Raw genomic sequence first — 22,299 nt, 5'->3', positions numbered from 1 at the left:
GAAAGCTTTTGACAATGTTGACTGGAATACTCTCTTTCAAATTCTGCAGGTGGCAGGGGTAAAATACAGGGAGCGAAAGGCTATTTACAATTTGTACAGAAACCAGATGGCTGTTATAAGAGTCGAGGGACATGAAAGGGAAGCAGCGGTGGGGAAGGGAGTAAGACAGGGTTGTAGCCTCTCGCCGATGTTATTCAATCTGTATATTGAGCAAGCAGTAAAGGAAACAAAAGAAAATTTCGGAGTAGGTATTAAAATCCATGGAGAAGTATTAAAAACTTTGAGGTTTGCCGATGACATTGTAATTCTGTCAGAGACAGCAAAGGACTTGGAAGAGCAGTTGAATGGAATGGATGGTATCTTGAAGGGAGGATATAAGATGAACATCAACAAGAGCAAAACGAGGATAATGGAATGTAGTGGAATTAAGTCGGGTGATGCTGAGGGAATTAGATTAGGAAATGAGACACTTAAAGTAGTAAAGGAGTTTTGCTATTTGGAGAGCAAAATAACTGATGATGGTCGAAGTAGAGAGGATATAAAATGTAGACTGGCAATGGCAAGGAAAGCGTTTCTGAAGAAGAGAAATTTGTTAACATTGAGTATAGATTTAAGTGTCAGGAAGTCATTTCTGAAAGTATTTGTATGGAGTGTAGCCATGTATGGAAGTGAAACATGGACGGTAAATAGTTTGGACAAGAAGAGAATAGAAGCTTTCGAAATGTGGTGCTACAGAAGAAAGCTGAAGATTAGATGGGTAGATCACATAACTAGTGAGGAAGTATTGAATAGGATAGGGGAGAAGAGAAGTTTGTGGCACAACTTGACCAGAAGAAGGGATCGGTTGGTAGGACATGTTCTGAGGCATCAAGGGATCACGAATTTAGTATTGGAGGGCAGCGTGGAGGGTAAAAATCGTAGGGGGAGACCAAGAGATGAATACACTAAGCAGATTCTGAAGGATGTAGGTTGCAGTAGGTACTGGGAGATGAAGAAGCTTGCACAGGATAGAGTAGCATGGAGAGCTGCATCAAACCAGTCTCAGGACTGAAGACCACAACAACAACAACAACAACAAAAGGAACTAAACTAAAATACAACATCTAAGGTTTGTAACTATTACTTAAAACTGAATTTGTTAAGTAGTCGAAAGTGATGTTAGCGTTACAAGTCGTTAAGCAGAATCTCTCGTTGTATTATGGATGGCGGTTCGATACTATAAATACACGATATCAGTGCTATAGGTGATATGCGCAAGGTCATTGCTCAGAACACTGTTCTAGACTTGCGAAGGCGTGTTTTCCTGCCAGTAAGATGATTTTCACCGCGTAATGGACCTCATCGCAATCCTTAAACAAGGTTATTGTTAATAACAAATCCCCTAACCCGCTAACGTATTTCACGACCTTACTTTTCTTGAATATGACCTCTTTTACATTTTTATAATTCGACATTAGACTTAAAATCGAGTCGTTTAACTCAATATGAGGTAGAAGTACGATTTTAAAAGCTAGGAGACAATGCTGAAATATTACAAAACAATAACGACACCAGATATGTAGGTTGCTAAATCATAGATTTTTGTACTGATTCGGAAAATTGTTTTATTTTTATTTATTAGAAGTGAAGCGAGGGGAGGCGAAATTCGTACCGAAGAGACAGCCATTAACACAGATCTCCTAAAATCTTGAAATATCGCTATAAGGGCATAGGCCAACCTCATTTAGAACAACTGCGTGATGCAGATCACTCAAAATGAGTATAAAATGTCGCATAACAGGCAGGTCAAACACCGCTGCCACTGTAATATACTTTGGCTAAGCCTGAAGAGGTGGACCAACTAAATATGGCATAAGACTCTGTGGAGAAACTGAATATGGTCCAAAACGCCGAATGACGTTGCGTTAAAGGCTTGCCGTGTTGGAAGAATCATCATCATAACAGGCTTAGAAGCTAAACAGCAGCGGTATGTTAAGCTTTGTCAAACTACAAATGACGAAGTCTTTTGACCGGTAAAGAGCAACAGTCAGGCCGGCTATTATTTGAGGGAAAAAAATCATCGAAATAGATCGTACTCGACGAAGTTGTTTGCGATTGTGACTGAAAATAAAATTGTCTTGAAACGAAAGCTGACGTTTTGCCTTCAAGAGTCTAATTTTAAAAAACAGTCACCATATTCTCTTTTCAATACGTACAACTCATCGTCCTGATATCTCTGAGTAAAGTTCATAGTGCTAAGCAATGTTCTTCCTCTTGTCATTTTCAAACTGTGCAGTGGTCGACAAACGCGAGAAATGTCCCTACTTTCTCTTTGTGCAGGTGAGCCACTACCAAGAATTTACACTCTTTCTGACTTGTGAGGATGTACCTGAAGAAACGCTTCTGCTGTAAAATAAGGCACTTCTCGCCATACAGGTTCTTCCACATTTAGAGACACGTTTGCACAGTGTATCATTCTACTAAATGCATGTGTGTGGACGAAGTTAAATTTAGGTATAACACCAAGTATTGACTAAATCTCAAACTTTACAAGTTACTGTAAGGCACTGACTAATGAAAACGTTTTTCTCATCGGTAGTAAACATATAGCTGTCTACCTTTCAGCACCGCAAAACTCGACAATGACCGATTCCATAATCCATATCCTGATGTAAACTACATTTTCACCATATTTGAGTAGTATTGTGACTGTTTATGTACAGCTTACAAACCGAGTCATGCAATGAATATCAGAAAGTAATGCAGCAACCCAATTACTGCCCAATTGTCGGTGCTTATAATGTTACGATACAATTCTGTAATGCAGTGCAGTGGAAACAAACTAAACATACACGACAAATTAAATCTGAATTCGGAAATGTTACGCAGAGAAAACGCTAAATAATCAGTGGAGCCTACCAACTGAGGTCAAAAGTCGTCATGTGTTCAACACAGGCAGTTCCACAAACAACAAAACAAATGATTGTACGTTATCGCCTTCCTGTCCTATCACAACCCCTGGTCTCAGCGCTCGCTCCCCCCCCCCCTTCCCTCCCCCCCCCCCCCCCACCACTACAATCCTTACATTGGTTACAGTTTGTAAGTTATGAAGTACTTAATCTTAGATTATGTTAATAATTTTGTTGTTATATGGATGGTATGTATGAATAAATAAACCTAATAATGAGACAAACGTGCTCTAATATCATAACAATGTATTGAATAAATAAATAAGTGATATGACTGGTAACAACACAAAACAAATAATTTAGTGAAAACTAGATGCCGATAATTCTTCTTGTGATTTCTTTCTGCCGCCCGATGCCAAACAACATTTTATTCCACGTTTAGTCACTAACGATGGCTATCCGGTCTCCCAAATGTTCAAAATAAAGGCACAGTGTTAGCACTAGTAGTTGTAAATATCGGCACAATTATGTACAAACTCCAAAAATATAAGTTACTGAACATGTATTGGAAAAAAGTTTGACAACAGAAGCATAACCGTATCTGTTACGAACTGTACCTCAGTGAACTCGGGCGGACATGAAGAACGGACGTACGGTGTTGGCGTGCTTTAGCTTTTCACAGTAGTTCCTGTTAAGGAGTAACTATTTCTTTCGATGAAGTACAAAAATTTTCAGCCCTGTATCAATCTCTTCATCTCAGAATAGATCTTCCATGCTACGTAATAAGTGATTAGTTGGATGTATTAAAATCTCTGTCTTCCAATTCAGTTTTTGCCATCCGTAGTTTGGAAGTTATTCTCTGACTTGCTAACACATGTCCTATCTTCCCGTCCCTTCCTCTTGTAGGGGTTTTCCACACGTTCCTTTCTTCGCCGATCCCTTGGAGAATCTCCTCATTCTTTCTTAATCCATCCACTTAATTTTCAACATCCTCCCACAGTACCACAACTCGAATACCTCAGTTCTCTTGCATTTCCGTTTTCCCACCGTCCACGTTCAGTACCGTAGAATTCTGTGGTACAAACGTACATTCTCAAGAATATTTTCCGCAAAGGCCGATGTTTGATACTAGAAGTCTTCTTTTCCGAGATATGTCCCCTTTGCTCGTGCTGCTTTACTTCTCGTATACTTTTCGCTTCGTCCCTTGTCAGTTACTTTGGTTCCAAGGCAGTAGAATTCCTTACCTTCGTCTACTTTGTGGTCCTCAATTTTCATGTTAATTTTATTGCTAATCTCATCTTTGCTAATCTCATCACTTTCGTCTTTCTTCAGTTTACTCTCAGTCCACATTCTATACACATTAGATGGTTCATTTCCTTCAGCAGATCTGGTAATTGTTCTTCACCTAACTTATGATAGCAATGATGTTAGCGAATATTATCACTGATGTCCTCTCACTCTGAGTTTTTATTCCACTCTTGAATCTTCCATTTATTTCTGTGTTTGCTTCATAAATATATACAAGGTTCAGTCACATTAAGTGAGCAACGTTCCGATTTCAACGTGCAACAAACACCCGCACGCTGCCGGTGGTAGTACTACCAGCGGACATACAATAACCGTGTCGGAGGGACGAGAAAAGCAGTGCAGTCGAAACGGAAGCGGAACGATTTACCAGACTACCGAGAGGACGTGCTCATTAGCTTTCAGGCTAAGGATGGAAGCATTTCCGAAACGGCTTAGTTTATAAACTGTTCGACTGCCGTCGTGGTTAAACTATACCGTGCATGGCAAAATGGCACTAGCCAAACCCGGCGCCAAGGCAATCATCGTGCACCACGGGCCCCAGACGACAGGAGTGAACGACTGCTGCGGAGATGTGTGCGGACGAATGGACGCGCAATTTTTGAGCTACTGACCGCCCACATTAACCAAGGGGCTACGACCAGTGTCTCTTCAGCGACCGTTGCCTCCGCAGCAGACGCCCGCGTCAGGGGTTGGTGACTTCTGTTCACCGCCAACGAAGGTAGGAATTTGCACGCCAATACCGCAACTGTACGTCCAGTGACTGGTGACAGGTAGCCTTTTCAGATGATTCACGTTTTATGCTCCATCGGACAAATGGCCATTGACGTGTACTGCTTGTAACGTCTGAAAACTAAGGGTCCGTGCTGGAGGACGAAGCGTTATGGTCCGGGGAAGGGTTCCGTGGCTTTCCCTGGATTATCTCGTCATTCTGGTAAGCGCAATGGATCAACACAAGTATGCATCTATCCTTGGGGATCACGTCCGTTCCTACATGCAGCTGGTTTTTTCTTGGCCCGATGGCAACTACTAGGAGGACAATGCAACGTGTTATACAGGGTGAAAAGTATTTAAACCGACAAACTCTGGGAGGTTGTAGAGGACATCAAAACAAATATTTTTCCCTAATGTCATTTTTTCCTATGAGTAGTATTTAAACCGGTAGAGGAAGATTTTTCTGGCGGGAAATTAATCAAACCAACAAACACTTTTGCATTTTTTATGACGAAGAGACAACACATTAACACAGCTCAATTTCAATTACAGTAGATTTTCAAAAATTCCTCAATTGACACATAAACAAAGGTTACACCGTCGGATCATGTTCTGTCTGACACGGGCAAAAACCCCAGGAGTATCCTGAATTGTTCCTACTGCTGCTACCATCCGGGCAACCAGATCCTCTTCTGATGCAACAGGAGTTGCGTAAACAAGGTAGCGCATCTCTCCCCACACAAAAAAGTCCAGAGGGGACATATTTGGGGATCGAGCAGGCCATGGCACAGGACCACCTCTGCCAGTACACGTCTCTGGAAACCGTCGGTCCAGGAATCGACGCACACGACGACTGAAATGTGCCGGCACCGCGTCATGTTGGAACCATATGCTTTGTCTTGTAGGGAGCGGGACGTCTTCCAGCAATTCTGGCAATACCCTGGCGAGAAAATTGTAATAGTGCTCACCATTTAATGGCCTAGGTAGCAGATACGGCCCAATTAAACAGTCCCCAACAACACCGACGCACGCATTAAAGAAGAACCGCACTTGATGAGCGCTAGTAACTGTGGCATGCGGGTTATCCTCACTCCAAACATGCAAATTGTGCATGTTGAAGACCTCATCGGTAAAAACACAGAGGATGGAAATGTAGGATGCATTTCATACTGTTCCAGGTACCACAGCGAAAACTGTGCTCTAGGTGGATAATCAACTGGTTCCAGCTTGTGGACACGCTGTAAGTGAAATGGACGTAACAAGTGATCTCGAAGGACTGTTCTTACATTCGTCTGATTCGTCCCCATATTACGTGCAATTGCACGAGTACTGATTAAAGGATCCCGCTCCACATGCTGCAAGACAGCTTCCTCAAATCGCAGCGTTCTTACCGTGAGACGGCGTCCCTGTCCAGGTAATCTGCTAAATGATCCGTTCTCATGCAGACGTTGGTACACAGCAGCAAAGGTGCGGGAGACGGCGATTAGGATATTGTTGATAAGCCCGCTGTGCAGCTCGTCCGTTGTGGTGCGCTACGCATTACGCACCAACCATTTACTCACTCCAGCTGTATCGCTGCATTAGTAAACAGAGACAATGCACTACTACACTGGTGGACAGCAGTTGCCTACAACTGAAGAGCGTAATACGCCCTCTAACAACTGAGACCGTAACACGACCTCTAACAACTGAAGAGCGTAATACAGCCTCCAGCAGTTTAAATAATCATCATAGGAAAAAATTACATTAGGGGAAAATATTTGTTTCGATGTACCCTACAACCTCCCAGAGTTTGTCGGTTTAAATACTTTTCACCCTGTACAGCACACAGTGTAAGTGCGTGGTTTGAAGAGTGCCAGAAGAGTTTACGGTACTCCTCCGGTCACCAAACCCTCCGGATTTAAACCTAATCGAGAGTGTGTTGGACTGCCATGTTTGGGCTGCTCGCGCTATGGATCCTCATACGAGAAACTTAGTGCGGCTGGCCACAGCACTGTTGTCTCCATAGCTCCGTATCCCTGCCGGTGCCTCACTGACGCTATTCCTGCACGCCTCGCTGCGGTCAGTGGTGCAAAAAGTTGTTACTCAGGATGTTGCAAGAGGTCGCATTAAAGTGACTGGTCAGTGTAGTTTGAACAGTAGCGGTCAAGACTGCACCCCTGTCTTACACCCTTTTCAATCCGAGAACTTCGTTCTTGGTCTTCCATTCCTATTGTACCTCTTGGTTCTTGTACATATAGCATACTACCCGTTTTTCCCTACAACTTGCTCCCATTCGTCTCAGAATTTTGAACATTTTGTACCATTTTCTCTGTCGAATACTTTTTCTACGTCGACAACTCCTATGAAGCTGGCTTGACTTTTCTAGACTCTTGCTTCCCTTATTAACTGAAATGTCAGAAGTGCCTCTCTGGTGCAATGCCTTTCCTAAATCCAAATCTTTCGTGTCCTAACACATCCTCGCCTTTATGCAGTTCCGTTTTTTTGTAGAATCACTGTCTTGTAGCATTTTAAACGATTTCATATTCGCTATCGATGGTGCTGTTTACTATATTACCAACTGTTCTATGGTATAAGTGACAATGGCTGATACGAGCCACAAAAGCTCAGGATGTTTTTATTCTTTTTATTAATGATGACTACTACCTTCTTCACAGCATTGGTAACCACTTGGGAATGACGAAAATTCGGAATTGTAATAGTTGATATTGTAGTAAACAGTACAGTTGGTGGCGAATATCAAGTTATTTAAATAATCCTTCATTCCTTTTTAGTTCTTCCGTATACCCGTATCAATATTGTTAGCCACTTGGATGCAAGAGTTGTTACGCTGCTCATGTCAGAGATCTCACTTGAAACTGTCACTGCTATCGTCAGGGTTTTGTGCATGACAAGCTTCCGAAAGTCTGTCGGTGTGTCTCCAGGCTTATAGATTCTACATACCAACTTAAACAGACGTGCATTTGTTAATTTTAAAAGAATTCTATATGCCCTTATGCCTTACATGTTCTTAAGCCTTCAAAAGCTCGGGTAAATTCTTATACGGGATCCGCTTTGCCTTCCATATCAACTCCCACTTCTTCTTCCATCACGTCATCGTCAACCTCTTCGTCCTCATATACCTATTCGCTCTCTCGTCTGCATTTAACAGTAATATTCCTATTACACTATCAATGTTGACGCCCTTGCTTTTAATTTCAACAAATGCTGCTCTGATTTTTCGATATGTTAAAAGTGGCATCCAACAACAATTTTTTCGACTTCGTCACATTTTTGTTGCAGCCATTTCGCCTTGGTTTCATACGTTTTCTATTTATTTCATTCGAAAGTGACTTATTTTGCGATATACCTGTCTTTCCATCAACATTTTTGTACTTACACTGCACTGCTTATTAGGTATTTACAATCACAGCATCTACATCATTAGAAAACTTCAAACGCATGTAGTTGTTCTTCAGTACTTCAGATTGTCATTTCTTTCCGCATTGATTCTCTGAACGATTTTCTCAAACTTCAGTCTAGTCATCATCATTACGAACTGCGATATCAGCTCCTGAAACCCTTTGCGGTCCAGTATCTGATTTCTCGATCTCTGTGTATAACGTAATCCAGCTGGAATCTCCGGGAGTTTCCTAAATACACCTACTCCTCTTTCTGCTATTTATTGCATAACTTAGTTAGTCTTCCTCCTCCCTTATTTTTGCTACCGAACCCATATTCCCTCGTAACTCTGTATTCTATTCTTTCTCCTCCGACCTCGTGTCACTCCCTCATAACTATTAAATTACACCTGTCTGTACATACTGACTTACCCGTTCAGTATACTCATATACTTTCTCTTCTTGTAATTCTTCTCGTGAAACTGGTTGTATATCTGAACTGTTGTTGTCGGCTTTGGTTTCCTGTCGATTCTGTTAAGAACTGTACCGTTGATAGTGACCCATTCTCTGCCCTACCTATTCATAATAAGTTCTACTCTTGTTATATGATTTTCTGTTCCCGTTGATATTACCGTATATTCATCTGACCATAAATCCTTCCCTTCGTTCTATTTCACTTCACTGCGTCCCACTGTATCTAGCCTCAGCCTTTGCATTTCCCTTTACAGATTTTCCAGCTTCTCTAGGACGCTCAAACATTTGACATTCGACGCTCCGATTCTTAGAATGTTCGTTATTCAAGTTTTTTATCATGGTTAAGCCACCCTTGGCAGCTACTCTAACAAATCCGGTTGGGGAGCAAATTCGGAATCTTTAGCCGATGGAGAGTTCACCATGTAACTTTTTAATTCAAGCCACAAGTCATGCGGCACCTCGGCAACACGTGTGTTTTTAATGCACTGGTTTCTGTTGTCTTTCTCATCCTCGTGCCATTGACCATTGTTAATTTTTCCGCCTTTTAGGGACAGTTTCCAATCCTAAGGTCAAGGAAGCCCCCGAATCACTGTCCGCTCTTCTGCCCTTTTGGGAAAGGTCTTTGGCTTAAGACGACTTCTTATATTAGAAGAACTGCAGCGCCATTGTTGATGATTTTTAATCAAAGTTTCAGTAGTAGATGGGATGTGACCCGTGTTTCAGGTGTTCGAAAACGGTGGCGGGCAGGTGAGCTACCTAAGAAATCCTGCAACTGGTTGTTAGAAACTTCCTGGCACAGCATGGTCCAACATCCCAGTACGCCAGAGTAGTGGACTGAATTTCCACATGCCGAGGCGTAACGGCACTCTACCGTGGTCACCTGCGTGACGCAGTTGTGCAGAGCGGCTGAAAATACTCTCCACTCATACCCTAGCAACATCTTGTCTTTGACTAGAGCCGACAGTGTGTCATTCTCCACACCAGTCTTATTTCCCATGTGAGCAAAGCTCCTACAACTATCTCTTGCAGCGCCACCAGTGAGTCACTGATTTGCGAGTCACTAGTATATCTGATTGTCCTGGGTCTCAAGCCGATGATACCAAGAGAGGACCTCCTCTAGCATATTGTCTTTTGGTCCTGTGTGGCCTCGGAGAGAGTCTGGGTTCAGCAGCTGTGCATACACACACACACACGCGCCTGTCCAACTGTTGGTAGTGGGCGGTCATCCAGCTACGCTCCAGACAGCCGAACTCCTGACAGAAACCTTGTAACTGTAAGTTTGCACCAGCCGCTGTTCTTCCACTGAGACAACACTCCTGCCTGACGTACTTGCACCGAGGTGAGCCGAGCACGACGCTGTGCGTGATATAGTACGATGGTCACCGCTGACTGTGGTGACTACGCAAGTCACCAAGACGCCACCAACATCCTCTGTACAGAACACTTGCAGGATAAAGAATATTGTTACTACTTAAGTTACTACTTAAGCTCTTCTGATTCCGCATTCGCCGTGTTATTGGTAGAATGAAACCACTCTCCCGCTACATCGTCCAGGAGGAGGAGCAACCACCTTGGCACTTAACGGTATCCGTATCTCTTATCTGTTATACCCGGAACCCAGGCGAATAGACAGACAGTACAGCTCTTAATAGAATCTACGGGAAACCAGAGCCAACAACAACAGTTCAGGTATGCGGCCAGCTTCACAAGCAGAAGTGAGGTAGAGGAAGTATATCAGCATACTGAACTGGTAGTTCTGTATGTAAAGGGAAATATAGTGCAGTAGTCGTGGAGGAGTCGAAAGAGATTGTAGGGGAGGAAAAGAATACAGAGCTACGCGGGAATACGGGCTCGGTAGGAGAAATAAAGGAGGAGGAAGACTAAGTTCTGCAATAATTGTTAGATAATAATAATTAAAGCATTGTTCAAAATATCTAAAAAGACCACGTGAATTTTGAAAATACCAGGATATACGGGAAGAGTCCAGCTGCCTGACGTAATAGTCAGAGATTCCGGATTCAGATACTGAGTTGTAAAGCGTTCCGAGTAGCTGGTACTGTCTCAGATCACAGTTAGTTTTGATTATTTGTCAAAGATGCTATCCCCATACCACAAGTCAATAACAACAGCTACGGAAATACTACTGAGATATTGGCTGGTGCATTTATTGTTGGTAGTGACAAGTATCTACTTTGGGAATGCGAAGGAACGGGAATAAACTCTACAACCACTTGTACTTCCAGTTATTGATTAAGGCACTGTTACCCTGCAAGGACTTTCTCATGTAAGTTCATGGCACCTACGACTGGTTATGAATACCTGTGTTGACGGCCGGTGTGGCCGAGCGGTTTTAGAATCTTCAGTCTGGAACCTCGCGACTGTTACGGTCGCAGGTTCGAATCCTGCCTTAGGTTAGTTAGGTTTAAGTAGTTCTAAGTTGTAGGGGACTGATGACCTCTGCAGTTAAGTCCCATAGTGCTCAGAGCCATTTGAACCAATACCTGTGTTTGTTACAATTGTGATGTTCGAGAATTTGATCATATTTCACCTTCGTATGCAAAGATATCCTGGCTGTGTGCAGACAAGTGCAGAGTTCCAAACGCTCTGGCTTCTCTACTGTCTTGTCAGTGAGTACTATCCCTCATATATCTCCTCGACCTTAACGCTCTTGTCTCAACAACTAGGCGGAAGAATTGGAAATGAGGAAATTTGTGGTTAGTTGTTTGGGACTAAACTGCTGAGGTCATCGGTCTCTAGGCTTACGCACTACTTAGTCTAACTTAAACTAAATTACGCTAAGGACAGCACACACACCCATGCCCAAGGTAGGACTCGAACCACCGACGGGGTGTCCGTAAGCGGAAGACGTGTTCCCATCAGAGTAAAACCCTTTCTACCCCATTGTATCGTTCAACCACTTCCTCTAAGTTGTTGTCTGCAGCAGAAATCTAACTCTGGACTAACATGTCGCATTATAATAGAGAACTGAATAACGTCTCCTGCTTCAGAAGACAGTTAATGACCTATCTACTAAAGCAAATCTAATGATTACCATTGTCACTGTACGCACTCGTTACCCTTGTACATCCCTCTTTCCGACCTATTCTCAATCGACGCAGGCTCGTTAAATTTTCTCCCCCAGAGCAAGCGATATCGGAATAACATCTATTTTGTACAGCCGTAGATTCTTCTTATATCTGCCAATATCATTATTATTATTATTATTATTATTATTATTACTGTCATTATTATTGTCATTACTTTTATTATTACTATTATCACTGTTAGTGGCAGAAGCTGTATTAGTACAAGAACTGCCAGTATAAACTTTATTATATCATAGTCAGTATAATTCACTCACGGTACTACTTCAGACATTGAACTCATTTTAATACTATTTGTGTTTTTAAAATTGTTTTTGTTGGGTAACTATGATGTAAGAAAGGTATCGCATGTGTGAAACCCTATTATGATGTAACAGAGGGAGTGATGGTTATAATCAGATACTCTTAAATAAATAAATAAATATTTGCTTGAGAATCACGGGATCCTAACGAACGCAAGCCGCAGTATCGCAGATCGATAAACCTTAGGCTCTCTAAAGTTTCTCAGTCTTACACGACTGATAACACGATCCTCTCACGGACGACCAATAGTAATGTGCAATTTCTGAATGAAAAACCCGCTGCGTAATCTTCCCTTACTTACAGACTGTAGATGTGCGTTACATTTACATACTTCCTGTGGATGGACTGACAATGGGACCGTGCCTGCGAATCATCACCGATTTCGTCCAAATTTATGGAATGTGCTGAGAATGGCCGGAAATGAATGTGACAGAATTGGGAGCTGCTGATGGCAAAAAATTCCATTTATAGCGCGGGTCGGGTGAGGCATGAGCCATCTGTGTTAGCAAAGATTCGAGATTTAGTATGTCCAATTTTTAATTTAATTACCCTGCAAATAATCCAAAATAATGCTCTATATACTGGCTTTATAAATATTTTCATAAAAGGCATGAAAAGCACATGTATAGAAAAATTTGGGATTGTTAATTAATTTTCAAGAAACGATCGTACTTACAGCGCCAACGAGGATACTGCAAATACCTTTCCAAGAAGGCATTTTAATTAATGTTTACAGGGTTTCGTACTCCGCTAGTTTCATTTTGACCTACGTGAAACCCCTGGCAGCTGCACGCGAACGGTAGGATTCCGCTGCAGGTAAGATCGGTGCATCTGCCGTTGTGTACCAGGTTACAGTTATGGAGCTCAGTCCCTTGCTAGCTCTAGACCGACGCGAATTTTTCAAGAATATTTTGAGAACACCGTTTGATAATAGTTTTTCTATAAAAAAACATTAAATCAAATGTTTAATTCTAAAAATGCGGCATTTATTATGTGTGAAAAATGCTGAAAAATTTACTACTTCTTCTGTTTTTACGATGAGTAACACCCCAGCACGCGTAAATCATCGCTTGTAAAATAATAAATGTATTTAATTTTATACAAGTAGTTTTCGTGTGTGCCTTACAATCCCTACCTTGGAAATATATTTGCAGTCTTAAATTTTGCTTTAACTTTGCTTTTCATATCTTTTATGTAAATATTAATGAACATAATATTTTGAGCAGTGTTTCGATTTGGTTGCACTTAAGTAACGTCAAAATTAAAATTAAAATCGTTTCGCAGAAGGTGGCGATCCAGGGACTCGCGGATTATTGTTCTGTTCTCTTTCCGATGCGCCAACCGCTGCCTGCAAACTTCGCTAACGTAAACTGTCCGTGGCTCCCCCACACGCATCATAAATGCTAATTTTTTCCTAAACGTTTGGCGCTACCACTTCTGTCACTTTTATTTCTGGCCAAACCGTCAATATACCATAAATATCGACGAAATCGGGGATGACGAGTTTTCAAATCCATGCTTGTAGCAATACTTCATGCCAATTCAGTGTTTGTGGTGCGTCGCCTTCATGTTACAGCAACTTTAATGTCAAGCACTGTATAAGCTTGAACAGAAAAGAGTAGTGAAGACAAGAATAGTAAGAAGTGCACGGAACACAATCTACGTCGGAGCGAACAGTGTCGGTGGTTGGGCGACTGCCTTACCTTCCGGACGAGCTCTCCCACCATGCCGTCCCATCCGCCCTCCACTTCAGGGTTCTCGGCGCCGTACTGGCCGTCCTTCACGATGCGCAGCTCGTCTGAAACAGGCGACACAAGGTTTATTTCTGGCTAACGAGAACGTCTACAAAGCCGAGACCCAAGTGCCTTCATAATCGTCGTGGAGAAGTCATTACTACCCGACAACACGGGACATGGAGCGCACGATCAAAGCTTTCAAACTGCACCGATAAGATCGTCATCAGCGACTCGTTAATTCTAGCAAGACACTCGGGACTCTGTGATTATAATAGTCTCATGGCAACGCTGATTTCTGTAATACCAGAAAGGTTCAGTCTAAATGTCTTACAATCTGGCTCTTTATTTTATTTCACACCCTCCGTACTCTCCATTGCCGCTATTATGTACATCATAATCCCTTATCCCGTCTTATTCTTCATTTACAATTCAATTTTTGGATCTGTGTAACATAAAAAAATGGTTCAAATGGCTCTGACCACTATGGGACTTAACCTCTGAGGTCATCAGTCCCTTAGAACTTAGAACTACTTAAACCTAAGTAACTTAAGGACATCACGCACATCCATGCCCGAGGCAGGATTCGAACCTGCGACCGTAGCGGTCGCGCGGTTTCAGACTGCAGCGCCTAGAACTGCTCGGCCACTTTGGCCGGCTGTGTAACGTAGGTGAATGCGTAGTACTCCTTTTGGTGTTGATGTCAAAGGAAGTAAAACGATTTTAAATATATTATTTCTGCTGAAATTCAGTGAGAAAAAAGGTACAATGTTTTCTACATAGAAGACAGCAGAAAGCACGAACGTCAAGTAAATAAACTACTCAAAGTAACTTTAGTACCACCTGCATATCTGTGAAGATACATGGACCGAGATTCAAGGGAAGGTGGGAATGAAATAATAGCACTCCATCTTCAGGCCACAAGTGGCCCATCCGACCGCCGTATCATCCTCAGATGAGGATGCGTATATGATGGGCGTGTGGTCAGCACACCGCTCTCCGAGTCGTTATGATGGTTTTCTTTGACCGGAGCCGCTACTATTCGGTCGAGTAGCTCCTCAATTGGCACCACGAGGCTGAGTGCACCCCGAAAAATGGCAACAGCGCATGGCGGCCCGGATGGTCACCCACCCAAACGACGGCCACGCCCGACAGCGCTTAACTTCGGTGACCTTACGGGAACCGGTGTATCGACTGCGGCAAGGCCGTTACCCGGAATGAAATAATAAGCCTTCTGAAATTAAACAAATAATTTTACTGTGAAATTAAAATAAAGAAATACTCGACATAAAAGTCTATAGTAAAGTACACATCTTTGCATGTCTGTAGAATCAAACTCTGCTACTCGTTAAGCGGTGCGTGGTAGCCGCGCGGACTGGTCGCCTTGTCACGGTCCGCGCGGCTCCCCCCGGAGGTTCGAGTCCTCCCTCGGGCATGGTTGTCTGCGTATTGTCCTTAGCGTAAGTTAGTTTAAGTTAGCTTAAGTAGTGCTTAAGCTTAGGGAACAATGACCTCAGCAATTTGGTCCCATAAGACCTTACAACAAATTTCTAAATTTCCTACTCGTTAACATTCTGTACCATCTTTCCCATGCGTTGTAATATGCCTCGATTTTCATTGGCATGCTGTTCTTAAGTGGGTGGAAACTTTTCTGCAAAATACTGTCCCATTCTTGGACAGCACTCCTGCTCTAATCAAGCTGTGGACAATGAAGAACAAAAATCTTTCAGATATCGCCTGACACAGATGTTTATGAGCAAGGTAACTAAAGTCAGGTGGGACGAGTTGGGGCTCCATCATGATGTAATCACATACGTCCAATAAGATCAAGTGTGATATCTTCCAACGAAGTGGGATTTCAAAATATTGCTACTTTTGAGGACACCGTCTCTTCTAAAATACTTCATCCAGAAAATGTACAGCTACGTAAGCAGGAAAGCAAGGACGGACCAAACAACGCTTCATAACTCATTCGGTCAACAAAACCGAGATACAAAATAGGAAGAGCAGAACATTGCTGTTCCTTTGAATAATAGTGGTGTACTTGCTACACATGTGTCATTTTATCGTACTGGTGCAGTTGGTGTTTGACTGAGTGCTGATGAAAGACTTCGCATCTACGCGGGAAAGGGCGGTTTCTTTTAAGTTGAATGTTTCCACAGTCTTGCTTGACGGATGCTTTTTAGTACCATTGGCTCAGTCTTCGGAACAGTGTTAGTAACTCGTACGTTAGCTGTCTTTGTGTAAGTACTTAGCCCAACACAACCTGGAACCCGCCCTATTACTTCTTTTTGCTTATAAATATCACAATCTCTATCCATGAAGTAGATACACAACCATTTCAGTAGAGTTGACTGACTGTTCACTTAAACTTGAAATGGAAAAGTCAATATGTCCAATACGCAGGTGGAAAGCTAAGGTTACTGCGTTCACTCTACAAATATTTCATAACATCTCTGTAAAGCTGTGATGTCTTCTCCACTAAGCGCAAGGACGTATCAGTTCGACTATAGGAATAGATATGTTGTAAATCGTTTATATTAATGGCAGTTACTTCACGTTTTTTATTGCTGTAAGGAACATGAAAATTCGAAACTTTCCGTTGAAAAAATTTGCTTTCCAAGTTATATTATGTGTCACATATTACATTCTGACAACATTCTGGTCCTCCGTACCACGATGGCATATATTAATGTGGATAAAAGGCCTGGCAGACTATCTGTTTTCCTCTCTGGGACGCTTCGAACACTACGTAGTTGTTTCTAGAGAGGTCAAGTCCGTAGAACTGTTTCCTAAAAGTCGCGATATTTAGTGAATTATCGCTAATTGTGGCAGTAGCTGGCAGCTTACTCCTAACATGATTAAAAGTAACACAATGTACATAATGGGCGAAAGGATGCAACATACTCTCATATTCAGAATAAAAAGCAGAACACCTTGAACGACTAGAGATAGGACGTTCATATTCACAGGATATGTACATTAGTATGGACAGCAGAAATGATTACCACTTCAGTCACCTCGATTCAACAAGTGCACTCTTATCTTGGAGGCACTGGGTCTACCATGGGCCTTGATAACCTGTAGTGTTTAGCATTGAGTCACAGTACTGCACCTGTCGTTTCACCATATCTGACACATTTTCGATTGGCGACAAGTCTGGTGATCTGGCGGGCTAGACAAAAAGGCTGACATCTTCTGAAACCAAGAAACCAAGTTTTCGGGGAGAAAAATGTGGACGGTATTGTGATGTTAAAAAATGGCGTCTAGGGTGTTGTGAAGGTCGCAAGATGTCATTAAAGTAGGTCGCAGTGGTCATTGTGCCCTGGACATGTACCAACACTGATTTGTGGCTGTACCCTGAAGTACACCACACCATAAGGCCTTGAGTTGGCGCTCTATGTCTTGTGCGAATGCAGGCACTGTGATGGAGCTCCCCCTGTCTGCGGAGAACGAAAATACGGCCATCATTTTCAAACAGGGAGAACCTGGATTCGCCCGAAGACACTATCTGATAGCATTCCTGTTCCCATCGACGTCGCTCCATGCACCACTGACGTCTAGCATGTTTTTTTACTTTCGTCAAAGGTAGGCGGAGAAGTGGACGAGCACGTAACCCATGCCGTAGTAAACGGCGACGGACTGTCGCCCTCACAGTGTGCGATGTGTTAAACTGTTCCAATGTTGCGCGAGAGCCGATGAGGACTCAGATCTATCCTGCAATGCCATTCGGATGAGGTGATGATCAGCTCGTAGGGTGGTGTGTGGATGGTGTAACCTGACCCATCTCTTCGTGTTCCACTTCGTCCAACACGAGCAGCTATTTCCCGGACGGATGCGTCACATTTTCTCGTGCCAATTATGCTCCCTCTTTCATACTCACAGATTTGACGGTACGGTTCGCGCACACCTCTGCGAGGCATCCTGCACGTCTGCTCAAGTCATAGTGGTCGATCACCTTCGGTTTATAGCGACAACGATAGCCGCAGGCACATTTTACCGGTAGGTGTCGTTGCGCTGCGATATCGATGTCGACTTTGAACTGCGGGTCGACATGGTTCAAATACTAATTATTTCTGCTGAACATGCTAATTTACATGTTCTATGAATTGAAGGTCCTATCTGTAGTCGTTCAAGGTGTTCCGTTTTTCAGAACATGTGTGTACTTTTGCTTCACATTTTGTGGTCATTGTATGGACAGTTACAAAACTCAAAGTATGTGTCTGAAAAAAGTTAGGTGCAGCAAAGTTGGTCGTGTGAAAACCAGATTCCAGGCTGGTACTTTCCGAAAAAATCCAGGGGAAATGGAACACGTCCAAAAAACAGTGCTTACGAACATCTAGCTCGGCAATTATTGAATACTGTTTGTCCAGATGTGTCCATATTCACGTTATAATAATAATAACAATGAAGTGGAATCATTGGGGGGTGCTTCATGTAGGACAAGAATCACCGTAGAGAGTATTTAAACATTACAAGAGCTGAAGTTCCATTACTAGTGAAAAATATGTTGCTTTCCCCAACTTCTCGCTATATAGACCATCATTGGGAGAATTCGAGCATATACCGAGAGGTACCCGTTCCGCTCACTAGACTCTAATGGAAGACAGTGAAGGAAAAATTGTTCCGGTACTTCACTTGACCTTGGTGTCGTAAAAATAAGCAAGTTGTCTTAATCCTGCTGTTGACTCTTGCATAAAGGCCCCCAGTCTATTTGACGATTATCCACAGGATAGAATACTGTACTTGCTACTAAGTAACATACACAAATACAATATTCACGACTTAAGCAACAGAATCACTCAAAAATCAAATATTATCGGCCAACACTTGGAACATCGGTCAATGTACTCAGTTTCACACAGTCGTTGAATAATAATAAACGCTTACGGCAGTTTGTGTCATGAATTCGTGGCAGACCGTTCTTTCTACCCCGTGCAGTCGGCCACGACATCGCTGCTCTCGCGCTAGTTATGGCTAGAGAACGCAGTCCGCGGCGTTTGTGCCGAGCTCAGCGCCGCTCCGAGATGACCTGGGGCGACACGAAATATCGGTAAGGCAGTTACCTGCTCCGTCCGGACAAGGAGACCTCAGTCGGGACCCAGTGCGTTGACCGCGTGGAGCGGTCGGGATGCACGCAGCGTGTCGCCAGTTGTCAACGCGGGGAGAGGATGTGCTGCATGGCAGCGGCTGAGGTTGACGGAAGCGATACAGTGGCGCAGAAGATGCGGTGACATGAAAGAGGCCTCCGACGGTAGCCGTGGTGCGTGCAGTTGGCAAGTCGAGGGCTGGTTGTGCAACTGAATTGGGGCATTATCCGAACCGCCTGAAGTGGTGTAGCAGGCCTAATGCGACGCGGCAGCCACAATGGGAGCTTTAAAGGAGTAATCGCAGTCAGTCAGTGAACAGCCAGTTAGTGCGAAGCCTACTGCATAGGTGGTGTGTCGAGGAGACGGGATTGGGACTCCACTAATGGTCGACACGCTTCGTGGCCGCAGAATCTGCACACAACTGGCCGCATGGTGACAGGCGTCCTCCCGAATATGATTTCATAAGATTCGCAGGCAAGGGCTTCATCGTTACAAGAGAGGAAATAATAGTGTGCTTTATGAACCAACAGTGGAATGTTAGTCGGATGAGTTGACTCACGCTGTGTTTTGCGTATGGTAAAGGATAGAAGAGATGTGCACGCAGTGTGGAGAGCTCTCAGTATATTCCACGCCGAATTACTGTGTGCATAGTGTTGTGCGCTGACGTTACTATGTTTGTTAGCATGCTGGCCGTGCTATTGTTTTCTCAAGACGAGAGCTATGTTAGTCTCTTCTCTCATTATTAAGCTGTGAGCAGCATTATTAGAATTATACATAGTAATGTTGCTGTAGTGAGTCACCCGGTAAATCGACTGGTTAAAACACCTAGTATTTAGGAGTTAAGTGTGAACGTATGGAAACACATTTAAATTTGAGGGCTGGTTTTCTGATTCATTGTTTGTGCTACGTGGTTCTGCTTGGAAGCTATTTTCATTTTGTGGTTCAAATGGTTCAAATGGCTCTGAGCACAATGGGACTTAACTTCTGGGGTCACCAGTCCCCTAGAACTTAGAACTACTTAAACCGAACTAACCTAAGGACATCACACACATCCATGCCCGAGGCAGGATTTGAACCTGCGACCGTAGCGTTCATTTTGTGATTGTTGTGTTTTCTGGGTCAGGAGGACGAATGTTGTGAACTGTTCGTGTTGTTGTCCCCAATATTAGAGTTATTAGAGTGATGTTATCGTTGTGCTGAACAAACTGGGCCACATATTTAAATGTAGTTTGACAAACTGCTGTTTTGTTAACTGTCAAGGGAGCAATTTTTGGATCAATAAATAATTAATACAAAAATAGCGTGGAGAGCTGCATAAAACCAGTCTCTGGACTGAAGACAACAACAACAAATAATGTTAAAGTAAGCCAAAACCCACAACATATTCAGCTCAGACCACACTACACCCAGATTCTACCCCAAGTTGTAGTAACATCTTCCATGGAATCATCAGTCTTCTGACTGGTTTGGTGCGGCCCGCCACGGATTCCTCTCCTGTGCCGACCTCTTAATCTCAGAGTAGCACCTGCAACCTATGTACTCAACTATTTGCTGGATGTATCCCAAGCTTTGTCGTCCTCTACGGTTTCGTCCTTTACAGTTCCGTCTAGTGTCATAGAAGTTATTCCCTGACGTCTTAGAAGAGGGCCTATCTTCCTATGTCCTCTTCTTCTCAATGTTTTCCATGTATTTCTTTCCTCGCCAATTCTACAGAGAACCTCCTCATTCCTTATCTTACCAGTCCACCCAATTTTCGACATTCTTCTGTTGCGCCACAGCTCCAATGCTTCTACTCTCTTCTTTACGGTAGGCAGCAGAATTCCTTAAATGCATCTGCTTCGTGTTCACGTTTTATGAAGTTAAGTTTCCCTCTGTTTAATTTCTTCTACTTCTCATTACTTTCGTCTTTCTTCGATTTACTCTCAATCCATATTCTGTACTTATTAGATTCTTCATTCTGTTCAGGAGGACCTGTAATCCCTCTTCACTTTCAATGAGAATAGCAATGTCAACATCAAATATTAACGCTGGAATCCTTTCATCTTGTATTTTAATCCCACTCTGGAACCTTTCCTTCATTTCCCTCCCTGCTACTTCGACTTATAGATTGAACAGCTGGAGGGAAAGACTACATCCCAGTCTTACACCATTTCCTAATCCATGAACTTCGTTCTTGGTCTTCCACCTATTACGGTTCTGTCGCAACTGTCGTCTATTGCAATCTTGGGAACTGTGTGGGTAATGTTCTCTCCCAAGGTTTCGTATATCGTCAGTCTCACACATTCTAAACAGCAATGTGAATAATCATTTTTTGCCACTTTCCACAATGATTTTAGAGATCCCTATGGAATGTTACCTATCCCTTCTGCCTTATTTGATTTAAAGTCTTCCAAAGCTCTTCTAAATTCTTAATTTCCTACCTCTTCCCTATCAAGTACTGTTTTTTCTTCTAACATGTTAACAGAAAAGTCCGCTGCTTCGCAGAGGTCCTCAATGTGCTCATTCTACCTATCCGGTCTTTCCTCTGCATTTAAAAGTGGAATTCCCATTCCACCCTTAATGCTATCGCCCTTGCTTTTAATTTCATCGAATGTTGTCTTGGCTTTTCTAATGCTGAGCCAGTCCTACCAAAAATCATTTCTTTTGAGATTTGTGCACGTTTTTCATGTAGCCATCTCGCCTTAGCTTCTCTGCTGTTCCTACTTATTTCATACCTGTTTTTTTTTGTTTTTTTTTTATTCCTGAAATTCCCTTAACATTGTTGTCCTTCATTCTTTCGTTGATCAGCTGAAATATTTCTTCTGTTGCCAATGGTTTCTTCGCAGTTACCTTCCTCGTACTTAAGGTTCTCTCTCTAATCTCTGTTATTGCCATTGCCCTTTTTAGAGATTTCTGTTCCTCTTCAACTATAGCCTCAGAAAACTTCAAACATATCTCTCCATTCTCTATTACTTCCGTATTTCACTTTTTTGCGCATTAAATTCTTCTTGACTAACCTAATAAAAGTCGCGCTGGATTAGCCGAGCGGTCTTAGGCGCTGCAGTCATGGACTGAACGGCTGGTCCCGTCGGAGGTTCGAGTCTTCCCTCGGGAGGGGGGGGGTTATGTGTGTTTGTCCTTAGGTTAGGATAATTTAGGTTAAGTAGTGTGTAAGCTTAAAGACTGATGACCTTAGCAGTTAAGTCCCATAAGATTTCACACACATTTGAATTTTTTAACCTCTTAAAAGGACTCTTATTCAAAACTTGAATGCCGTCAATTCACCGCTCTTCTGTCATATGTTTCTCCGCCAGTCACTGCCAGTGACA

General features: G+C 42.8%; 1 protein-coding gene across 1 annotated transcript in view; it reads right to left on the bottom strand.

The window, feature by feature from the left end:
• Positions 1–22,299, bottom strand: part of LOC126188270 (glutamate receptor 1-like) — a 1,232,223-nt gene that overhangs the window by 139,694 nt on the left and 1,070,230 nt on the right. Inside the window, exon 12 of the mRNA XM_049929849.1 lies at positions 13,872–13,966. Coding sequence (XP_049785806.1) covers positions 13,872–13,966 — 95 coding nt within the window. The remainder of the gene's footprint in view (positions 1–13,871; positions 13,967–22,299) is intronic.

Source organism: Schistocerca cancellata, chromosome 5, assembly GCF_023864275.1.
Source record: "Schistocerca cancellata isolate TAMUIC-IGC-003103 chromosome 5, iqSchCanc2.1, whole genome shotgun sequence".
In the NCBI taxonomy this organism is placed as follows: Eukaryota; Metazoa; Arthropoda; class Insecta; order Orthoptera; family Acrididae; genus Schistocerca; species Schistocerca cancellata.
This window is presented reverse-complemented; position numbering and strand designations above follow the sequence as displayed.